At 55.2% G+C, this 22,051-nt stretch overlaps 5 protein-coding genes across 5 annotated transcripts; 2 read left to right on the top strand and 3 right to left on the bottom strand.

Annotated features, from left to right (window-relative positions):
* Positions 1–3,773: 3,773 nt before the first annotated feature.
* Positions 3,774–6,291, bottom strand: C8Q71DRAFT_861712 (uncharacterized protein; the record flags this gene model as incomplete). The annotated part of the gene is made up of 2 exons (XM_047927940.1): positions 3,774–6,197; positions 6,262–6,291. 2 exons carry the CDS (start codon positions 6,289–6,291, stop codon positions 3,774–3,776), a joined length of 2,454 nt encoding a protein of 817 aa, XP_047774471.1.
* Positions 6,292–6,347: 56 nt separating this feature from the next.
* C8Q71DRAFT_861711 (S-adenosyl-L-methionine-dependent methyltransferase) lies at positions 6,348–8,243 on the bottom strand (the record flags this gene model as incomplete). Its single annotated transcript, XM_047927939.1, has 11 exons — positions 6,348–6,423; positions 6,476–6,597; positions 6,659–6,729; positions 6,792–6,888; positions 6,943–7,047; positions 7,098–7,237; positions 7,288–7,348; positions 7,399–7,413; positions 7,474–7,712; positions 7,767–7,947; positions 8,007–8,243. 11 exons carry the CDS (start codon positions 8,241–8,243, stop codon positions 6,348–6,350), a joined length of 1,344 nt encoding a protein of 447 aa, XP_047774470.1.
* A 1,187-nt stretch (positions 8,244–9,430) lies between these two features.
* On the bottom strand, positions 9,431–12,368 carry C8Q71DRAFT_715340 (trehalase-domain-containing protein; the record flags this gene model as incomplete). Its single annotated transcript, XM_047921036.1, has 11 exons — positions 9,431–9,739; positions 9,807–9,872; positions 9,932–10,022; positions 10,295–10,636; positions 10,697–11,033; positions 11,085–11,300; positions 11,356–11,482; positions 11,533–11,601; positions 11,658–11,692; positions 11,745–11,879; positions 11,924–12,368. Coding segments are annotated over 11 exons (2,172 nt in total), but the record flags the coding sequence as incomplete, so codon positions are not given.
* Positions 12,369–16,087: 3,719 nt separating this feature from the next.
* On the top strand, positions 16,088–17,967 carry C8Q71DRAFT_861708 (S-adenosyl-L-methionine-dependent methyltransferase; the record flags this gene model as incomplete). The annotated part of the gene is made up of 11 exons (XM_047927938.1): positions 16,088–16,324; positions 16,375–16,555; positions 16,616–16,854; positions 16,912–16,926; positions 16,980–17,040; positions 17,098–17,237; positions 17,291–17,395; positions 17,445–17,541; positions 17,602–17,663; positions 17,714–17,835; positions 17,889–17,967. The coding sequence occupies 11 exons, from the start codon at positions 16,088–16,090 to the stop codon at positions 17,965–17,967; spliced, it is 1,338 nt and encodes a 445-aa protein (XP_047774468.1).
* Positions 17,968–20,118: 2,151 nt separating this feature from the next.
* On the top strand, positions 20,119–21,594 carry C8Q71DRAFT_798959 (pyridoxal phosphate-dependent transferase; the record flags this gene model as incomplete). Its single annotated transcript, XM_047925856.1, has 5 exons — positions 20,119–20,373; positions 20,575–20,778; positions 20,834–20,896; positions 21,209–21,319; positions 21,451–21,594. 5 exons carry the CDS (start codon positions 20,119–20,121, stop codon positions 21,592–21,594), a joined length of 777 nt encoding a protein of 258 aa, XP_047774467.1.
* Positions 21,595–22,051: the final 457 nt, after the last annotated feature.

Below are 22,051 nucleotides of genomic sequence, written 5' to 3'. Positions count from 1 at the left end.
CGTAGACAGTCACTGTTTCCAGTGTTGTTGAGGCGCCTCAGGGCGTTCGTTGCGCCGATATGGTACCAGACTGGTAGCTCTGACTTGGTATGTTCGTCGAGTTTTACCGCTGCGAAGCTCACATTGTATTTCTTTGCAGTCTTGAGCATACGTTTGATGTATTCCGGTAGTTTTGACGATTTGCTCGTCGATGGGGACCAGGATTGTAGGAAGGTATTGAATTTTGCATTGTTTCTGATGGCTCCAGCTTGTGGCGAGACATTCCTGTTAATTAGGTCGTCCATTAGGTATGCCCATAGTGGGCGATCCGTTGTGAGGTCGAGGTATCTCTTCGTCCACATCAACTGGATTGCTTCGTTCCTTGCTCCGATGTCAAGGAGGTTGATGCCGCCTTCTTCGGTTGGCAGGTAGAGGGTTTCAAGTGCGACTGGGGGGGTCTTGGTGTCTCCCCAGATGAAGGTGCGTATCTTTTTGATTATGGTGCCTTCTATCGCTTTGGGCATTCCTTGTACCGTTGTTAAGTACTGTGTCATTCCGCCTGGGCCCATTTGTACAATGTGGCGTTTGCCTTGGAGGGACGGGTGGCATCTTCCCCAGCGTTCAAGGAATGCGTCTATCTTCTCTAGGACTGGGGTCCACACAGCTGTATTGTCTACTTTGTTTCCGATCCACGCACCGAGTATGCGTACTGCTTCACCGTCTCGGGCAATGTGTATCATGTTGGGGATGGCGTCATCTCGGTCTGTCGGGTCGATGCAGCGTGTGTTTGCTACAGAGGCACGGTATTCTGGTGTACCAACGGGGATTACTTCTGTTTTGCCATCGTTGAATTTTGCTCATGATGCTTCGCACCAATGGTGTAGTATATTCCATAACGTTGACCACTTGTCTTGTTTGGACAGAAATGTTGATGTATCGTCCGCGAATAGGGATGTGATTAATCGTTCGATAGCGCCTGGTACGTTTACTCCTTTTAGGGTCAATGCGCGTAGCATGCACGCTAAGGGTTCAATAGCTAGGTCGAACAGTAAGCAAGACAGAGGATCGCCCTGTCGTACGCCCCGGATGACTTGAAAAGGTTTGCTTGATTCTCCGTTCAGGATGACTGATGTTGTTGCGTGTTTGTACAGTTCTTGTACTCGTTTAATGAAGTTTTCGGGTAAGCCGAAGCATGCTAGGGTTAGCCATAGGTAGTTATGTTCGATTTTGTCGTACGCTTTTTCTTGGTCCAAGGCTACGATAACGCCGTCTTCTTCTGCAGCTTCTGCATAATCTACCACTGTTCGACACAGTTGTGTTTGGTCAGTAATCTTCCTGTCGCGGATGAAGCCTGCTTGATTGGGATGGATGATTGAAGGTGCGATCTCGCCCAGTCTTGAAGCTAAGATCTTCGTATATAGCTTGTAGTCGGCGTTGAGTAAGGTTATAGGGCGGTAATTCGCTATGACCCTTCGATCCTTCTTCTTGTATAGGGGACACATCCAACCGTCCGCAAAACCGGCTTTCGGATGTATTCCATATCGGTCGATGTCTGTGTACACTATGCGTAATAAGTTGATGCAGTTGAATTGTATGGGTGAGTTGGGCGTTGTATACTGCCATCTCTCTTCCATTGCTGCCCAGAATTCATAGGTGAGGCCGTCGAGGCCTGCTGCCTTCCCAGCGCCTGCCCTTTTCAGTGCGGTGCGTATCTCATCCTCCGTTATTCGGTCCGTGAGGGTGTTAGATTGTGTGGTTGTTACTCGTGTTTGTACGTGGTTTAGAACATGTTGTATCCTTTCGTCATGGTCGGGGAGTGTGTTGAGGCCATCATACTGTAGGTTGTCATGGTAGTCTCTTGCTAGCTTCGCCATTCTGTCTGACCGGTGTTCGTATTCTTTGGGGTCATGTCCTGGTTTCTGCAGTGCGAAGAATATGTCCCTCGGCTTCTTCTCTTTATTCACTGCTGACCAGTACTTGCTCGGAATCTCAGCATTCAGGAGATATCGTGTCGTGGTCGACATCTTAATGTCTCCATGTCGTCTCTTCTCTAGGGCATGTAATCTGTCTTGTATCATCGCAACTTCAAGTTGTTTTGATGGTGAGTCCGTGAAGTCAGGTTCTTCTTGTAAAGACGATCCGGCTGATTGTAGACGTGCCATTTCCGCGGTTATCTTAGGGATCTTACTGCGTAGGCGATGTCTTGCTATCTCAGCGATTTTTTTCTTGAACTCGGAGAATATCAGTTGTGGGTTATTCATGTTGGTGCGTCGTTCAGTGCTGCTGTTCTCTGTGGCGAGAGCTTCTGCCTCTTGGCCCGCCTTTGTGGCCTCGGTTAGGAATGTGTGGTCTGTTAGCAGAGTATGGGGCATTGCCCATCTGCCTTTCCCGACGTATGGAGCTTGTGCTGCGCTGACGTGCACAGAGATTAGCCTGTGGTCGGTGGGTACACCTGTTGTGTTGATAGACCATGAGTGTGCTCATTGAATGAGGTTGTTCTTCAGATATATCCTGTCGATTCTTGAACGCGTTTGGGACCCGCGTTGAGGGAAGGTGTAGTCCTTGGCAGTGGGGTCTGATAGTCTCCAGCCGTCTCTTACGTGCATGTTCTCGAGGAAGGATAAGAGGCTCTCAATGGGCGCAGGTGGGTCTAGTTTCGTTGGTAGTCTGTCTATCGCGTCGACAACTACGTTGAAGTCTCCGAGAATCATATCCGGTCTGTGTAGGCGACGTTCTCGGAAGGCTGAATTGAGCGTGTTCCAGAAGTTCGCATTGTCTGTCGTGTTATTCGGGGCATAGACGTTTAGGATTGTTATTGATCTCTCTCCGTGCCAGTGCATGGTGAGGAGGAGGGCTCGGCCGGGAACTATTGCAGTTGTCTTCGTATTTGTTATGTCTACTAACTCACGGTTCAGGGCGAAGGCTACACCTTGTGACTGTGTCGGGTTCTCTGACTCTGAGTGTAGGATGTGCAGTCTTCGGCCGTAAAGGTCATGTACTCGGGCAACTGCTTCTCCGTCAAGGTGGGTCTCTTGTAATGCTAGAACTCCTATCTTCCTTTCCCTTGCAATTTGATTAATCGCGTTCCATTTGTTGTTCTCCGTGTCGCGAAGTGAGCCGCGTCCGTTCATGTTTAGCGAGCCTGCATGGAGGGGTGCTTTCGTGTTGCGGCCTCTACGACGTTCACTGCTGTTGCTGTTTTGTCGGTGTGCCTCAGGCTGAGGTGTATTCGTGGCCTGCGTGTTGTGTGGTGACCGGCTACTGTCAGTGACAGTAGTCGCCCTGCCTCCGAGTTCCCTCGCCTCGTCATTGAGTGGCCTAGGGGCAGGGGGCGGAGGTGACTCTCTTGGGCGAGGGAGAGGTGTACCGTTTGCCATTCGATCGTCCGTATGGTTGTTATCTCTGTATGTGTTCACCGCTGGTGTACGCATTCTCGCTACAGCGATCCACGAGGTGCGGGCGCCGCTCCTGGGCGTCTCAGGGGACCTGCTTGCACGCCTAACAGTAAGCGTGGTTGCTTTCACCCGAAGGTTGGGTAAGTTTATTAGTACCCAGTGGTGGGGGTGTTACTCGACGGTGCGACGGCTTTCCTGTCCCGCGTGCGGTCAGTAGATGTGGGCACGTCACGGATCCGTCAAGGGAGTGTCTGAGAAGGGGGGTTTCATTCGTTGGTCAGTCTTTTCGTTATGGGTGTTCAGTCTTATAGGTACGTCTTATTTTAGGAGGCATGAGTATGGGCAATGCATAAAATGGGGTGCACACGTTGCGTTACATAGGGTATGAATTTTAGCTGATTAATTCGGTCTGCCACGTCCGGGGTTTCCTCCACGGCCTCCACGTCCGCGGCCTCTGCCACGGTTCGTTCCACGTCCGCCTCGGCCGCCACGACTACCGCGCCCGTTTCCGTTCTGAGCGTTTGCTTGCTGTTGGTTGTCGATGTCGTTGTTGCGTCGTAGTTGCCTACGGATAACGTCGGATTCGGGGGTCGGGCCGTGCCATCCAGGGAGGTTTGGCAAGGGACAGAGGCCCATCGTGTGGTCGGCTCCTCGACAGATGCGGCATCGTAGGTGACGTTGGTAGTGGACGGGGTGGCCAGTGAAGGCGCTTCCATATTGCTGGAAGCCGACTAGGCTTTGGAAGAAGGTCCAGTCGGCTACGCTCGCTGTCGGTGGTTCGCAGTAGACGACGGCCAGGGGTTCTAAGATCCCTCCGCGCGAGTGAAACGGCAGGATTCGTACGCGGATGGATGCAAGGATGGTGTTAAATGCTTGGTCGATTGACATGTTGCGCCAGCGACCGCCGGACTGGATGTCACGCTCGATCAAGCCACGAATCCCGGGCGCTACGCTCGTGCCTTGCCAGACTCGGGCAAAGGCGGCACGGATCCCTTCCGGGGAGGCGTCGCCGAAGCATTGGAGGTCGGTCCAGAAGCCGACTAGAGTCGACGGTTCGATGCCTAGATGGGTGAAGTACGCTGTGAATGCAGGGGTGGATAGCCATCGTTGGCGTAGGATAGCTTGTCGTTGGGCCGGCGTGAGACCTTGAATGAGGAAGTAGATCGGCGGGGTGTTTAGTTCGTTTGTCGGCCTCTCAGGGATCGGCGCCATGATGATCGCAGATGGGACCCCAAAGTGGATGCGGAGGTGGTGACGTAGAGCTTCCATGCGTTCCCATCGTCCTGGGTCGTTCGCAGACTGCGCAGGTATGGCGGCCAGGACTGCGTTTGCCTGGTCCGCGAACCAGGCGGTCGCCTGTTCCGCATTCTGCCCTTCGATCTTGTGGTATGCGTCGTCGGCTACGATTTCTTCGAATCCGCCAGGCGGGGCTGGCATAGCAGTGGCGTGTCCGAAGGGGAGGGTTGCTTGATTCATAGGGGCTACTGGGCCCTGGGCTGCGTCGGTAGATGGGGGGTTGGGGTGAGGGGCCATGGGGGGGTGTGCGTTGCTCAGGGGTGTGGGCGCCGGTTGCTGAGCGTAAATCGTTCGCGTCGGCGTCGGTGGGTCAAAGATAGAGCGTGGAGGGCGTTGCTGACTTCGTGAGCTCGAGGTCACCGGGGGTGGGGATCGGCGGACTGCAAAGGGTGCCGGAGTAGCTGTGTGAGCGTGTATGTATAGAATTGGTGATATGGGGTCACCTTGGGATGAGCGCGCTATGTGCGGTGGATGATCACGACCTGGGCTCGCGTCTCGCATGCGAATATCTCCGGTGATCGATACTGCGCTTTGCGGCCTCTCCAGTAGAGGTTGGTGCGGTACCTGTGCGTCCTGACTGGCTGAGATCCTTGACGGTCCCGGTGTGGGTTGAGTCGCGAGGCGCGGGGACTGCGCAGGTCGGGCAGGGAGGTCAAAGTGTCCCGTTGTCTGGAGACGTGGGCGCGGGTAAGGATCATGTGATGATCGTACGTTCAGGGGGGCGTGGTGGACAGTGGGGGCTCGGCGGAGTAGCGGAGAGGCTGCCGTCGATTGTCGCGGCGGGGTGTAGTACGCCGATTCTTCTTCTCGGCGAAGCAGGGACGCGTCGAAGCTGTGTTCATATGGGGTTGGTGCGACGGCGTGGCTCGGAGCGTAGGGAAGCGTTCCTTGTCCCGCTGGGGGAGTCCACCTCGTGTCGACGTGTTGCGTTGGCTCTCGATGGTTTAGCGTCGTGGGTAGGTTGGAAGTAGGCTCCGCGCTCCATTGGTTGTTGTCGTTCTCCATGTGGTCGATCCAGGGTGGGTACTGCTGCTGCCAGCTCGCGGTGGAGTGTAGGGCAGGTGGGGGAGGGGGCACGTTCAGTATGACGTGAGGGTCGAGTCCGCGGAACGCGTGGTAGTCGCCGTCCGTTGGCTCGTGTTCTGACTCCGGGTACTCGTCAAGTTCGGGGAACGGGGGGGCGGTGTGTGCGAAGGAGGCTCCCGGAGAGTTCTGGACTCTATCCGTGGAGGGTTCGGCATCCGGGGGCTGGTCGTCTGTGACGCGGCGACGTTTCCGTGTGTCGCTGGAGGGGCGGGAGGGTGCCTGGTCTAGGGGTTGTCCTGGTCGACCTCCGGCGAGCGGGGGAGGGCCGTACCCGAGATTTTGGCTCGTCGATGGGGGGTCGGGTGCGCGGTCTGTCCCCTTGTCCGCGCGGTTCTTCCCTTTGTCCGCGCGTTTCTTCCCCTTGTCAGCGCGAGTCTTCCCCTTGTCCGCGTTGGGCGGTTGGGTTTCCACCGTCGTGGCGTGGGTCGCGGGGGGGTTTGTCTGAGGGGTAGATGATACAAATTCGGATGTGTTACATCGATACTATCCTGTGAATTGGCGTGACGTCCATCAAGTCCAATTGATAGGCAGACATCGTTACATAAATCGGTTGACACGTTATCAGGACATCGCTGCCGGCCTCAAGACGCTCTACTCAAACTCCAGCTCGACGATGCTGGTCTCCACCAGATCCCAGACTTTCACGAGCTTGAGACCTGCCCGCCGACTACCACACACCTTTAGTGGTCTCAACTTCGATCGAGTAACGGACGACATACCCAAGAGTGATCATCTCCGGCAAGGTGCGCTCCTTCGAGTTACAAGTGATGAGCATAGACATGTCCATGTTGAACGTTCTCTTCTTCCCAGAGCCGAAATTGGGAAGCATGGGCTCCGGGGCCTTTGAGTTACGCGCTATTAGCTACTAGAGCAATCAACCTTCGAGTCGGGCTAGAGCTCACCGTGTCGACACCAAGCTGCGCGTGCGCAGTGACATTTTTGACGCGAGCGGAGGACTGAATCAGATGGTCGTCTGTAGAGACGTTGAACGGGTTGAGAACATCTCGTGAAGCGTGTTCAACGGTGGCCACGTACGGATAAAAACACGGCTGGTCCGTTTCATTGCAGCTCGGATGTTGTTGAGTATGCCAAGAGCCTGGTCGTCGGTCCAGCTATGCAAGATGGCCCTCATCTATGGAAGCGTCAAGTATAGCAGACGCCATCATGCGTGTACAGTATCACAAACGTAGTAGATGTCTTGCCCGGCCGGTGCGACTTCTTCGAAGAAGTTCAAGTAGGAGAAGGCGACCTTTCCCGATTCAACCGCTGACGGGAACTCTTTCGTCCATACCTGGGATGGAACGCGGTAAGAAAGGTTATCACGCGCAACGAGAATCTGACCTCTCTAGCTTGATCAATAGTAGCCGGCATGTCACACAGCGTGTACTTGAGGTTGACGTTTTGCTGTACGAGGGGAATTGCATATGCGCCTACGCCAGAGCCAATATCGCAAACGGTCGAAATCTTGTCCCAAGGAAGTCCTGTGCACAGATGACATAAATAACGGATGAAGTATTATGTGCATCCGTACCTTCCAACAAAGCGAGGCTTCCCATGAGTGTTCCGACACCCGTCATACCGGTGTTGAAGTTCTTTCACGGGTATGAGTAAGCAGGGGCTCACAATGCGCATGATACCTCACCTTCTCCCGATCAGGCTACGCGAATGACATTCAGTAACAATTTCACGCGACGCATGCCGAGCCTGCAATACTCACCGTGGACCGCAACCAATCGAAGAAGCCAACAGTTTCGTTCCCGGGGCCCTTGAGGGCGTACATCAGCGGTGACTTCGCCGGATGGTACGATCCATTGCTCCGCGGGTCTGAGAGGTGTTCATATAGGACGTTACCGCCATTCCCAACCTCAGTCGCGTACAGGTCGGCTAAATTCATGATGGGGCTGTTCTTGAGCAGCGCGACGGAAAGGCGGTTGTTAGCAAACGTGTCAACATCCACTGTGGATTAACTTCTTTTGAGCGGGATCGCCGTGTATGCGCTGGAGTCCTTACCTTCTTTGAAACAATGACGCGTAGCCAGAGTCCTGAGTATGCGACAAAGCTTCCCTTCTTCGATCTTCACGAGCGGGGAAAGATCCTTGACATGCATCCCTTCGGGGTGACCACGAAGCACATCCGCGATGCCTGCATGTATAGCTGCGCGCAGACAATTGGACACAGGAGTCTGGGAGCGCTGGTGGTAGGTTAACGTTAATAAATGCTCACAACACTTCAGCGGTGGTTGACACTTACATCGACGATAGATTGTCCCGGAGGCGCCAACGTCGCACAAAGCTGCTCGCAGGCACCTTCCAAAAGCCGGACAGCCCGCTTCAGATGAAGATTGTTGGCCATCGTGAGGACGGACGTTTCGTCCACGGAGGAGAGCGAAGGAACGTCTTCCCCGCTATTCGCATAGGCGGCGAGTGCGTCTTGCGTCGCTTGGTTGATAATCCTGAGTAGAGCCTGCACTTCAGTTTTGCCAGACATGTTGAGTTGTGTGGTGGGTCGATGCTGATACCCATCGCAACCCAGCGGCTTATATACCTTCGTCGCCAGCCAGCCGTACGCGTGACATCTGTATTCCTCGACTGTTGCCAGAATATCGTTCCTATCCAGTGGACTGCAGATGGTCATTCCGAGGCGTCCATCGTGGTCAAATGAGCCAGAAACGCCCGACACGGTCAGTTGTGTGATGTGAAACCGACAGTTGAAGCACTCAGCCTCGCATTTCTGCGCTTCTTTCCGGCGGCGGCGCATTTCTGTCATGACGATGAGCCATGGTAAACCCACGTTTGTTACGCGTATGCTGTTCCTATGTTGCCTATTGGTTCTGCAGAAACTTCATGGCAGCAATGCCTATGGTCATGTTGCTCGGTGGTGATCGTCGCTCCGCCACAGACGCAATTTTGTCATGCAGCTGACACTACATAGAACGGCGCAACTTCCTATACTGTACGGAAAATCTGTCATCATCAATCTTCAGAATCACGTCGCAAGCTTCACATCCGGTACTTTCTGACTCACTGCTCCAGCTGGACTCAGTCGGGCGTTGTCCGCGGGTGAACGTGAGACCTCCGTTGTTCGTCCTACTGGATGTCCGCGGGTAAACCTACCGGATGTCCGCGGTGTTGACTGGTATTGAGTATTGAGCTCGCGTGAAGATGAAGACTTGATCTCTACAACAGTCTCTAGCAAAGTCAGGCCGTATCACAATATGTTGTCTCAGAGCCCACCATAACAAAGCCTGTCGTTGCCAGCCAAGTTGCAGCTGTGCAACGGTGTAGGTAAGAAAAGATCGCTAAGTCGATGCCCGGGACTGTGGCTGCAGGGGGATCGCATCAGGGCATAGCGACAAGCCGGACGCATACTCACTGATTATTCCTCTTCCGGACACTGCGTGCATATTCCAACGATACACCTGTACTATCTTGTTGAAGCGCCCCGCATGCCACAGCACAATGATGCGTCACCGCACCTCCGGATCTTCACAACAAACCATTGCGAAACTAATTCCTTCGTACATACATCAGCACGTCACAAAGTTCGTCGACAACATCCCAAAACAAAATCTGGAGTCCGCCTAGATCATCTCGCTCGTAAAGTCCTTGAGATCGTATGGACGCATCGACACGCCCTTTTAGTCATACGCATCGGCGGCATCGCACAGACCAAGATCATGCCAAGTATATCACCAGAGCACTGCCCGCGAAGATCGCTGCGAACGCCGCGCCCACAGACAAACTCCTAGGTGCCCCGTTGGTCTGGCCTGACGCAGCTTGCCCAAGGGCGGTGCCAGTCGTACTTGCTATCGAGCCGACGGACGCCGAGGACGACGTCGTAGAAGTAGTGGTAGTGGTGGTGCCGCTACTGTTGCTGCTTGCGCCGACGATCTCGAGGATGTCGGGGCAATCAGGAGCCGCAAGCACATGACCGTAGTTTGCGGCAATCCATAGCACGACGCCATTCGTCCACCCGAAGCCAGCCTGAGTATCGTATATCAGCACAGATATAAGACGTCATCACTGGAAAAAACCACAAGAGTTGCCGTACCTGGACCGTATACTCTCCGCCACTACCGGATGAGTCTACATCAGTCGTATTGAACTTCTCAAACATCTGGGGCGGCGCGTTAGTCTCCTCCTCCGCAGCCCGTACAACCACAAACATGTACTCACATTTCCCGTGTTGCCGATGCTCCCAGTGATGTTCAGGACGTCGTCGGGCAACTGTGGCAGCAGGCCGGGAATTGACCCACCAGTTGCGTGCCTGGTTCCAAAGAAAAGCCGTCAGCATCAAGAACAACAGCACCCATAATGGACCAACACGAAAGGGCCCCACAATCACAACAACCGCCGCAGCCCGTGGCGTATCAACAGGACGATCGGTAGCGCCCCTCGGCGGGTGGGCCCGACGATCGACAGCGCCCAGGGACCTCACAACAGCCCACAACACGAGACTTTATCCTCGAAACCGCGCAACCCACTCAGTCCGCCCAGCGCACCAAACACAAGCTCACAAGCCCAAACACCCCAACTCACCAGCTACACAACGCACTCGCGAAATACCGATTCGCCACCTCGCGCTTGAGCACGTCCGCCCAGCCCTCCCCCTCCGTCGCGTTCCCACCGTTGACGACCGTGCCGTTCAGCCTGCTGATGTCCGCGCCGGGCCCGACCCTCGTGGCGTTCCCGAGTCCCGCGCCGAGGAGCTGTCCCGGCAGCTCGTCCTCCGCGAGGCCGAGCTGGCCCGCGGGGACGAGCGCATACGTCGACTCATTCGAGGCGGGCGTCGGCAGCGCGCCCGAGGTGAGGTTGGATGGGAGAGCCGATAGCGCTTCGAGGACGATGAACTGGTGTGGGGGCCATGCGTTAGGGCTGTCCCTGTGCAGCGCAGCAACATGCTCAGTACGCGAACGGCGCGTCATGCACAATGAGACTCACCACTGCAGCCCTGTTTCCAAGAACGTCACGGGCAAGCTCCCGTTATACCTGTTCATCACCAAGTTCACGCCGGCAAACAAGCCAAAGGCGTTCTCCTCGCTGCCGAGCACCTCATCGGGCACGATCCCGTTCCAGAGCGGGTAGAACGTCGCCATGCTGTAGATGCTGTTGCGCGCGCCCGCGGTAAGGTTGTAGTCGTAGAACGCGAGCTTCTCGGCGTCCCAGTGCAGGTCGAGGATCCCCGCGCGCAGCGCCGTGGCGGTCGCGAGGTGCGCGGCGGCGCCGGTGCTGTTCCCCGTGGAGGTGTACATATCGACTAAGAGGGTGTGCGCCTTATCTGGATGCGTGGTCAGTATGTAGTGCAAAGAATGGAGAGGGAATCACGTACAGAGGATGCTATTGAGATCAACAGGGATATGCTCCCGCACCTGCAATGAACGCAACGTGGGGTTCGTGTTGTTCGTCCCACCCGCGAATGGCTGCGCAGCGAAGCGCGACGAGTAGTCCCATCCCGTCTCTGCGCCGCTCGCGAGCTCCGCGTACAGTGCCGAGCGCTCGGTCTCGTTCAGCGAGGGCAGCGTAGGGTCGAATGCAGTGGCATAGTCTAGCCGACCAAGGACATCAGCACAGGACGGCCGACAACCAACTCAAGGACGCACCGTCGATGTATGACTCGGGTCTCGGTGCGGAGTTAGTGACGGAATAATGATACATCGTGTAGGTCTGGTTCGTGTATGGGCTCGTCACTTGCACGCTGCGATTGCTCACCCACCATTGCAGCTCAGTCTGGCGGATGCGTGAGTACACGTGGTGCATGGTAAGTCACGACGACGCACTTCAATGGCCGGGATCGCGCGTGTCAAGATGCTCATGTCGTTTGTAGCGGCGACGTAGTCCGCAACCATCTGTAGTCGCAATCAGAACTGGCACTGACGCAAATATTCATCCTGGATCCACTTACGCGGGTGAACATCGGAGGCTGCGAACGGTCCAGGTCTATCTTAGGTGAGCGACCGCTACTGGAAGTCTCTAGCGAAAGTGTACACACAGTATATGCGCCCGCCATTAGGTATGAACCCGAAGGTGTCAATTTCGTCCATGAAGTTCTGCAGAGTTGAATTCGCGATGTCGTAGAGTTCACTCTGCATCAGGCCCTGAACAATCCAATACGAGTCCCAATAGTCTGCAAGAGCACTGGCGGTCAGTATTGGCAGCATACACGCATACTAGTTGCAGCGTACTCACACTGCTCACGAAACCTCCCGCCCGGGATAACAAAGGTATGGTTCAAAGGGATGAATGTGCCCTCGCAGTCGCCCGCGTCCGGGTAGATCGGGCACGTCGCGCTCGTGTTCGTCTCCCGAATCAGGTCCGCCCAGTACCCGCTCACAGTCTGCGCCCACGCCTGGATCAGCGGGTCCGTCACGTTCTCGAGGAACGCCGGGCTGTCGTTGAAGTCCGTGAGCGTCACCACCGCGAGCTCCTGACCCTCGCCCGTGAAGTCGTCGTCCTCGAATGTGATGATGTCGCCCTCCGTGATCCCGGCCGTCCCAGAGTTGTTCTGGAGCGCGGCGAAGTCAGAGAGCACCTCCTGCGAGCGCTTCGAAGTCGGCTTGTCGACGATCGTCTTGGGGTCGCTGTAGACCTCGGCGAGGTTGACATCTTGTAGGAGCTTAGCATTCGCTGTCAATGCCTATGATCCATACAGAGAGGTTCTGCGACGTACCGCGCCCGCACAGAATATCTCGCTGATACACCACGGCTGCACAGGCGGTAGGGGCTCCGACGACGAGATGGCTGAAGCGGAAGCGGAGGCAGAGGCAGTCGCAGTCGAAACGACGAAAGATGACGCGTCCGAGCTTGCGGTAGACACAATAATGCTTGACGAGAGAACAGCGCTGCTAGTCGACAACTGGGGCAGGGCGCCCGCTGCCTGGAGAAGGGCCAACAGACTTGCTACGTGCGCCAGCATCCTGAACAACGAGGAGACTGAGGGAACGAGAAGCTCTGGATCTGAACTCGTCCCGAGTCGTCGGTCGTCGGCTGACGGTGGTCGTGGATGGCCTTTATAGCGGCTGCTCTCGAGAGTGCCCCGCTGCCGAAATGCCCATCAAATGCGGGGTAGAATACTTGATTGAATGCACTGCCCGCTGAGCCCACCATCCGACCTCATCCGACTTCCCATCGTCCGGAGAATGTCCTGATGACGATGCAGGCCCGGACCATCCAATTTGGGCGCACAGCGGGTCTGCTGACCGCGGTACGCATGCTCGTGCTGTCCGCAGGTATTTGGGAGGCGGGAAACCACAGAGAAGCCCAGCAAGAGTCGAGGCGGAGGCTGGTCAAGAAGGATATGTGGCAGAGCACAGAATACAACCCGGGCGTGTCTTGAGACTTGAGCCGTGCATTGAAGTCACCGTAGCTTACACTGTCACTCATGAGTAGCAGTACTTGTCACTGGGCCCAACACCGTAGGCCTCCAAAGGGGAGTTACGTTAGACAAGGATATCCTGAGGCACGAAGGTTGAAGGAATTGTCTACGTCTGCCTAGGGAGACTAAGTTACGTAAGCGACTCGATCTCCGCAACACGCGTGTCAATCTCGCTGGGCGCGACGCGCTCCTATGCTCGAATTCTCTTCTCACCAACACTACACAGCATGTATCGTAGCTCGTCATAGTCAATGCAGCCGCTCTCGTTGACCGTGGGCTCTTCATCCTTCTTTACATCCTTCAATTCGCCCGAAGGAATCAGCTTTTGCCGCAACATCGCGTCCCCAAATCTGCCTTGGGATCCTCACGACTATCAACTAGAGGGTGCTTGTCGGGCTTGAGACGGTGTCGATGTCTTCGCAATCACACCAAAGGGCTCAGGAAAGACTGGCTTCATGCTGGTCTATATGCTGGTAGCCTAAGCCATCGCGAGGGATCGGAAGCCGTGCCCGCAGGCTCTGCGAGGTCGCTTCAAGGCCGACCCATGTATGGTTGTGGTATGCGCCACAAAGGCCCTTGAGTACGACATGGTGAGTTTACCCAATGTTTCGTACTGTCACCCGTGCTCAAACGCGACCAGGAATCTAAGTTCAAGGCTGCAGGCCTTCAAACCACCGTGGTCATCAACAACGATACCACCTTGGCCGCCCAGGCGGTGCGCGTCGATCTCTGGAAGAAGGCGCGAACGAAGACGTCGATCATCTTGCTGTCACCGGAGCAATTGTCCACGACTCATTTTCTCAAGCTCGCCAACGACAAGGCGTTCACCGACCTGGGGCCGTTGATGAGGCACATTCCCTCTGCAGCTGGGGCCCTCGCTTCCGGCCTTCCTTCCAGTACATCGGGCACATACGATCAGCATTCGTGAGTACCCCCGTCCTAATCGCCTTGACCGCCACGACTGCACGGGCCCACTGGTGACGACAGTCTGCCGGTTCTTGGGGCTAGTACATGACGGCCAGTACCATTGTATCCGTCGCTCGAACGCACGCTATGACATACGGTGGATATTATGTGATGCTCAATCTTGGCTGGATGCTACTGAGTTCCATGAACTCAACTGGGTCCTCGAGCCGAATCCAGGTCGTCGTGTCGTCATCTTCTGCAAGACGATAGTACTCTGTCACAGGGTGGCCACCTACCGTTAACGTTGGAACAACGCTGTCCGTCTGCGTGATCGCATCGATCGCATACGCGTCTTCACATCACTTAGCGGTGATGCATACAACCAGCGGACTCTCGAGCTCCTCCGCGATGGCCATCGTACAGGCTTCCAAGTCACTGTGGGGACTGACACCATGGCGTTCGGTCTCGACGATTCGGGAACTGATGACGTTGGCACCCGAGGCGCTGCGCGTAATGGAGCTAGGCACCCAATGTCAACGGGAATTTGAAAGTAGGTCTCATGCTCCTCCTCATCATGATCGGCTCGGAGACACTCCGTGTATATAATTTACAACGCAGACTCGGCGACGACAGGCAGCATTTCAGACAGAAGTCCAATATTCGAAGGGAAGAACAGCTGGTCCTTGTACGCCATGGAAGTAGAGGGGTAGCTGAAACACAGTTCAGTCACTGCCTGCCGAGAGTCCGAGTCGGATCCAAGGACCGCCGACGAGTCCTACATAGTCAATTGCAAGTCTTCCGATGTCCATTGCTGTCTTCGCTGCCAAATCTACTAGCAGGTGTCCCAATCGCGAGTCGCAGCTCCATATTGCTTGCGGGTATTGCATGCGCGCGACGTCGACAAGCATCTTATTTGGCGCTCTTGGGCTAGCCCCTACGCACCACCGGACCTACCAGTGATCAATATTGCAAACCCGTTACCTTGCAGAGTGCACGGAACGATCCTGGGACAATCTTGTTTCAGCCTTAGCCTGCATGGTACTCAGGACACCTAGCCTGCACCCTCGTCACGAGATATGGAGTGTATCTAGCGCAATGCCAGCTATACCGAACTTTCGGACGGGGGCACAGGCGCCGGCGTATGTACTAGTAGGGTAGGGAGCCAAAGCCCCCACCCGACGTGACGCTGGGGAACGCAAAACGACAACCAGTATGCAAATGATTGTAAGTTTGAACTTGACAGTGACACGCGGGCGGCGAAGAAGACATGACGAACGTTCTAGCTCAGGGCCTCAAGGACCTCGCTGCAATATCGTTTCGGTGAGTGTTTCTTATGGCGCTGGCGAGTGATATCATGAGTAGTGTTGCCGCGAGTCGAGGTCACCTCGCGCTCGAGTTGCAACTCGACTCGACGGCATCTCGGCGCGCCACCTCGAGGTCCCTCGAGCTCACCTTGAGTCACCTCGAGTCGTCAGTAGCGTACGCGGAGCACATGGAGGAACGGTCACGTTTTTGACGTGTTCATGCAATCGACGCGTCAATCACGAAACTGCAAGAGTACCTCGGAACGACCACGCGAGACAAACATGTACGTTGTCGCAATGGGTATGGTCTGTGAGTATACTCCCCTTCGAACATGAGCTCATCAGTTGTTACATCAGTTACTAACCCAACCATGAAGATCGAGTGGCTCTTCAAGAATTGGGGCGAGCGTGACGGCAATAAGGCACGCGCATTTCTCCGGGACACGGTAACATGAGGTTCCATGTATGACAGCTAGGATCTGATAGTATCATGACAGATTCGGGCTGCGACCGGAGAGAAGCCATTGCGAGGCTGTGATCCTGTACTTGTCCTCCACCCCGGGAACCACAGGTTTAGACATATTTGACCCATGACTTCAAATTCATTTGATTCGGACGAGTCGAGGTGACGCGTCATTGTCTGCCGGAACGTAGTACTAACGCTGTAAAGTGGCCAGATTCCCAGGATGTTCAGTTATAAGCACTCAATTGTGCGTGAGGTATCTGCACGGAACCACCGCGCTGTTGAACATGTCTGCCAAAGCAGAGGTACAAAAGCTTCTCAAAATCGTCAACAAGGCGACGCAAGATGCTTTGGCCGCCTATGAAAGCACGGGGGAGGACGTCCCCTCGCTTTCGTCCACTGACGAGAAGTCTTTCTTCGCTATGGCCAGCAACCTCGATTTGAAAAGGGCCATCCGTCTCTTGGAAGGTGCCTGCGAACAGCTATGTGCGACGCTGGCTCCGCCGGGGCAAACTATCGTTGATGTACGTCGTTAGCACTCGGTGGAACTTATGTACTGATGTCCGCTACCTAGCTCTCTCATCCCGCCATATCCAGCTGTGTGCGCCTGGCTCTGCGCACGGGCATCGCGGATGTGCTTCACGACCATCCTGAGGGGATGCATATCAAGGAACTCGCGTCACGTATCAAGATCGACGAAGGGAAGCTCCTTCGCATAGTCAGAACTCTGACCGTGCGTCACTGCTTCCAGGAGGGTAAGAGAGGGAACATCTCCATAAGTTGATGCCCCGTCTCACATGCAGTTGCGTTGGCAGTGGACGTCGACACGTTCGCCAACAACCGGATCTCGTTGGCGCTCCAGACGAGCAATCCCCTGATGTGCTATATTGACCTCCTCACGACTGAGGGGTACCAGAGTGGAGCTGTATTGTACGAACACCTCACGGACCCCCGGAGCAATGGCTCGTACCATCCCACGAAGACCGCACTTATGTATGCCATCAAAGGACCAGAGAACGAGACTGCTGGTCTTTTCGAATGGCTGCATGCCACGGTGAGTTTCGGCTTTTCATTGGCATTTCATCTCGTAGCCTGAGCGTTCTATGTATAGCCTGATAGGGAAAGGGTGAGTCGGCACGAGTATATGCGAGTCTACCATCCGATACCAGCTTGTCGCAGGTCTTCAATACCGCTATGACTGGCGTTGGGACACTCTCAGGAAGCCTTGCTATGTTGGAAGGTATGGCATCAACTACTCAGCACGTCGAACACCTGGTCTCATCCCCTACATGCGCAGGGCTTCCCTGGGACACCATCTCGACCGTCTGCGACATTGGCTCGGGAGTAGGCGCATATTCCATGCCTCTCGTCCGGCGCTGCGCGAACCTCAAGTACACGCTGTGCGACATGCCAGCTACCGTCAATCAAGCCAAAGAGGTAAGCTCCTCATTTGACCTGACCGCATACCGCTTGACGACGTCGTGTCTCAGGTCTGGACCAAAGAGTTCCCGGAGGCAGTTCGATCAGGCAGAGTCGCCTTCACGCACTACAACTTCTTCGAGCAAGTTGCCCCCGCCGGGCAAGAGATCTACTACGTGCGTGTCCGACGATGTTTCTCGCTGGCAGTGTCTCACACTGCCACAGATGCGATCCATCATACATGACTGGACCGACGACCGGGCCCTCGTTATTCTAAAGAACATCCGAGCAGCGATGAAGCCGACGAGCCGCCTGTTCGTCCGTGAGTGGCTATCTCCATCCCAGCGTAGACCACACTACAAAGTGATGTATCCTTTTATAGAAGATTGCCTGCTGCAGCCCTCGGCACATGTGAAGGAAGTAGCTGCGCTCGGTGTCGACACGGTGAGTCTCAGTCGTCCAGTTAAGAGTCTAGTAACTTAAAAATGTACAAGGCCCCCGAGCCGATGCTCCCCAACTTCGGCGCCGGAAAGAAGAGGACGTTCAACTTGGATATCACGATGCTCCTCAATGTGAACTCGAAGGAGCGTACCCTGCCAGAGATCACAGCGCTTGGGTGAGTCGACGTCCCTTCGCCTGGAACGCAAGTTAATGACTTTGTTGTGGCAGTCGGCAGGCAGGCTTGAAGTTCGTGAAGGTCTGGGATCTCGTCGAGACGAGTGTCGTGGAGTTCGAGCTGGACTCATGAGACAGCGTCGTTGCAGGCTGACTACTCTTTGTCACATCGACGGGACGAGTTAATGTACCCCGGTACCCTGTACAGTGTAAGCCGGATTGATGATGCATCGGCATGTGGTCAAACCGCAGTGCGATAGTTATGTACTAGTACGCTGCGAGAACAGTCACCTTTTGGAATCCAGATCATAATGTTACTACATCTCAGCCCGGCCCCGGGATGTCTGGCGTCATCATCACTGCGCATGCAAGGTTTCCGTAAGAGTGACTAACTGACTGTAACTGGCCCAACGTGCCCAAGAGCTTGCAGTGATGCCAACGATGAGGCTGCCACTCAACTGCCACTGATCCACCCGCAAGACACATGCTTCTAGAGCGGGCACTCTCCGGACGTGGGCGCTGTTGACAGGAACGGTATGTACCGCGTGTGTGTCGATTCTCGATTGAGTTTTTGTGTCCCCTGGTCGCGTATGTCTTAGCCGATACACCTGGTATGGCGGCGATCCTCCGAACTAACCTCGGGCCCATGGGAGCCGGCACTTTGCAGGCCCTTCAGTGGCAAACCTCGCATTACCCCTCTCCATCGATGACCCCCGAATAACTGGCTTTGCAGTTTCCTGGTTATGGTCACCGTCTCCGGAAGTACTCCGCTTTCGATCCTGAATTTGTCCCCCTCAATCACGGTACGTCTTCCGCACTAGCCGATGCCCGTGCTACGCTACGGACGTACGAACCTTTCATTGTGCCCATAGCTTAATGCTGAACGTGAACTGCCACTCAGCTATATATACATTCAGCAGGCATTCCGGGGCAACAACTCAGAGTCAGCGAGATCCTTCGCACATTCTTGTCAGCGTTCAAGTAAGTCCATACCTACTTAGGTCAATGAGGCCTCCGGGAGTCCGAGTCGGCTTCGTGGGCCCGTCTCAGTGATGGCCCGGCCTTCGTAAGTTGCTGAGTTCAACATCCTATGATTAAAGCGGAAAGCTCCAGTCACTTGCATATACATACATGTCCTCGAGGATGCACCAGCGCAGTCGCAAGCTACAACATCATGAAGAGTTCACCTGCCTCTGGTTGGCGCACTGGCACTTGCGCCTGCACCCGCTCTGCTCTCGCCCCTCTTCCCCACTTGCTCGCACTCGCACTCGCCGATTGCTGATTTGCCCACTCACTCGCCCTCGCGCCCGCCCGTTGCCACCAATATTTGCTCGCCCTTGCTCTTGCCCGTGCCCTCGCCCTCACCTGCACTGTACTCGGTTGTGATTCACTCGCCGGCTGCGCTTGCACACCGGGCATCTGTCCTGCGTGCTCGCCATCGCCGTGTGCCATTGCATTGCCGCGGCGCTCCCACCACCGCTGACTCGTCTTCGTCCACTGACCTCCGCTCGCCCTCGCCCGGTCTTTCCTTGCGCGCTCGCAGTCCATTCGTTGGTCGTGTTTGCGCTCGCGATCGCTATGCGTCTTGTCGCCCGCGGTGTGTGACCACCCACCGTCTCGCTCGCCCGCCTGTGTGCATGCTGGGCCCGCATATAGCTCGCTTGCTTGCACGCATCTGCACCTGCACTCATCTTCCTTTGCTTACCTCTCCTTTGCTAGGCAGCTTTCTCATGTTCCTTTCTCGCTCGTCCAAACCTTTTCCCAGATCAGTACTTCCGAGTCAAAGCAGAACAAATTGCATACGTACAGCACGTTCCGGCGTCAGCAAGTCGTCGAGCACTGTCTCGTCGCCCGGGCCATTAGATGACGACGGTGCCACGGGTCAAGCTTTCAAGCTTCAAGCTTCAAGGACTATCGTGTCCGAATCGAGGCAGATGAGCTGTGAATGAATTCGATCAGTGAACCTTCCCTGTCGCGCTCACAATGCTCGCCGGGCTCTTCCTGAGCGTCTCCTCCCCTTCCCGGTCGTGCAGGACACTCGGAGATATTGAGAAGCAGAGCCCGCTAGGCCCCGTCACCAGCCATTCAAATCCAGAAATGATCATCGAGGTAAACAACGAAGAGACGCGACGATGACCTTTCTCGCAGCGCGCGCGGTGAAAGAGCGCTCGGGGCTCGGGCAGCGCTCGGTGTCCGTCTCTCAGCCAATCAGATGCTCTCTTTGTCTCCCGTGCGAATTCCACGCCTCTTGTATTATAGATTAGGCTGCAGTCACATGTGTTCAATGCCTTATCTTGTACGGCTTAGGTGCCCTTGGTCTCGGCCTGTGTTGGACGCATCCAATGTTTTAACACTCAAAATCGAGTCCAACCCAGATGATTTCTTGTGGTTGGGATATGAGTCGAAGTTGAACGAGGTGCGACGGCAGATTGCCAGGCTCGTCAACGTGGACATGGACGAATGTGTCCTGGTTCCGAACGTATGCAATGTAATCAACACTATCCTGAGGAACTTCGAGTGGCGAGAAGGGGACGCGATCGTTATCAGTGCGTGTCCGTTCACTCAGTGATGGGACCATTAACGTGATACTATGGGTCGAAAACTAGCCAATTGCACGTTCAACCCGATAGCTAACGCTACTCGGCATATTTCACAAACGTATCCTTTCCCTGCTGTGGTCTCGCACGAGCCTGCTGGCCCGATGGCGTGAATTCCTCCGGCGCATGCTGACCCCGCTCAGGCTTCTGCTTCGAAGTGTTCTTCGCAGCGTCGAGTCGTGGCGATCGTTGACAGCATCGTCTCCGGGCCTGGCGCTGCGATGCCATGGAGGGATATGGTTCGGACGTGCAAAGAGGAAGGGGTGTGGAGCGTGATCGATGCGGCGCATCCACTTGGCCAGGAGGCCGTGGACTTAAATGCGGTTCAGCCAGACTTTTGGGTGTCGGTGAGTACCTGTAATGAATGGTCCACGGTCACATGTACTCATGAACGATGTATAGAGCTGCTCCAAATGGTTATTCGCCAGACGCGGTTGTGCAGTGCTCTATGTGCCGAAGAAGTGGGTGTCCGGAATTCATTGACACTGTACAGCGAGCTCAGCATTACGAATGACAGGAATCAACACATCATCGAAACCTCGTTACCTACGGCGATCCACGCTCCATTCTCACCGGACACGTCAACCTTTGGCTCAAAGTTTGCGTGGTGACTACGTCTGGACCTCTCGTCGTGGCGTTCATTGGATGCCGCCACTGACAGACATCACTAGGGTTTGGATCTGTGGACGTTACGATTGCCCTCAGCATTCCTGCGGCTGCGTTATAACATTCCGGTTACCGTTCTTCCGATTGAAGTCTATGTCGTTAGCGCTGCAGTTTCGGGAGTCTTTGGGCGGAGAGGAGAAGATTAATGCCTACTGTCGGTCAATTGCCCTCGCTGGTGGCAAGCGGCTGGCGGGAAATATTGGGCACACGCGAGATGGACCAGTCGCTTGAACGTGTCTGGACTGCGAACATGGTGAGCAGAGCGCATGATGCATGAGCTGGTTCTGATGCGGTTCGCAAGGTCGCTGTGGAGTTGCCGCTATGTACCTTCGGATGTCCTGCCTTCCTTCGAGATCATGCGCTTTATCCAGGTCAGGCTTCTAGAGCTGCACAAAGTCTATGCTTCGGCATTCTACCACAACCATAGGTGGTGGACTCGAGCAAGTGCTCAAGTATACAATGAGGTGCGCCATGGACAGTTGATTCTAGTTGTCTGATCGCGTTGTGGACCTGTGCTTGTGAATCAGCGACTTCGAGAAAGTCGGGTACGCCCTTCTGGATGTCTGCAGAGAAATCGCGCAAGGGTACAGAAGGGGCCCAAGACTATGAACATCACGATATTCGCATGAGATTACACGCGATGGGTAGGCGGCGGTCAGATGTATTACTTACAACGGGATAGTTTTCCTTGCATGTATTGAAGTTTCACTTGTTGCACTTTACGGATCCGAGGTTCAGAAAACCTGTTCTCCAATGACCCATTAAACCATGTTGTTCGAGGACTTGTGCGACCAGCAGGTAGAAGTGCCACGGCTGCACCACTGCCGTAAGATTGCTCATTCAAAGATGTTCCATCACGTCGGTCACAGTCAGACTGAAGTTCACGGTTGAGCATGGTCCAGGTAAGCTGCCAGGTCGCGGTCGCACAGACTGTAACTGGTGACAGCGAAGGGC

This window comes from Rhodofomes roseus, assembly GCF_022264815.1.
Source record: "Rhodofomes roseus strain CIRM-BRFM 1785 chromosome Unknown C8Q71scaffold_26, whole genome shotgun sequence".
Lineage (NCBI taxonomy): Eukaryota > Fungi > Basidiomycota > Agaricomycetes > Polyporales > Fomitopsidaceae > Rhodofomes > Rhodofomes roseus.
The sequence above is the reverse complement of the archived record's forward strand: the minus strand, read 5'-3'. Positions and strand labels throughout refer to the sequence as shown.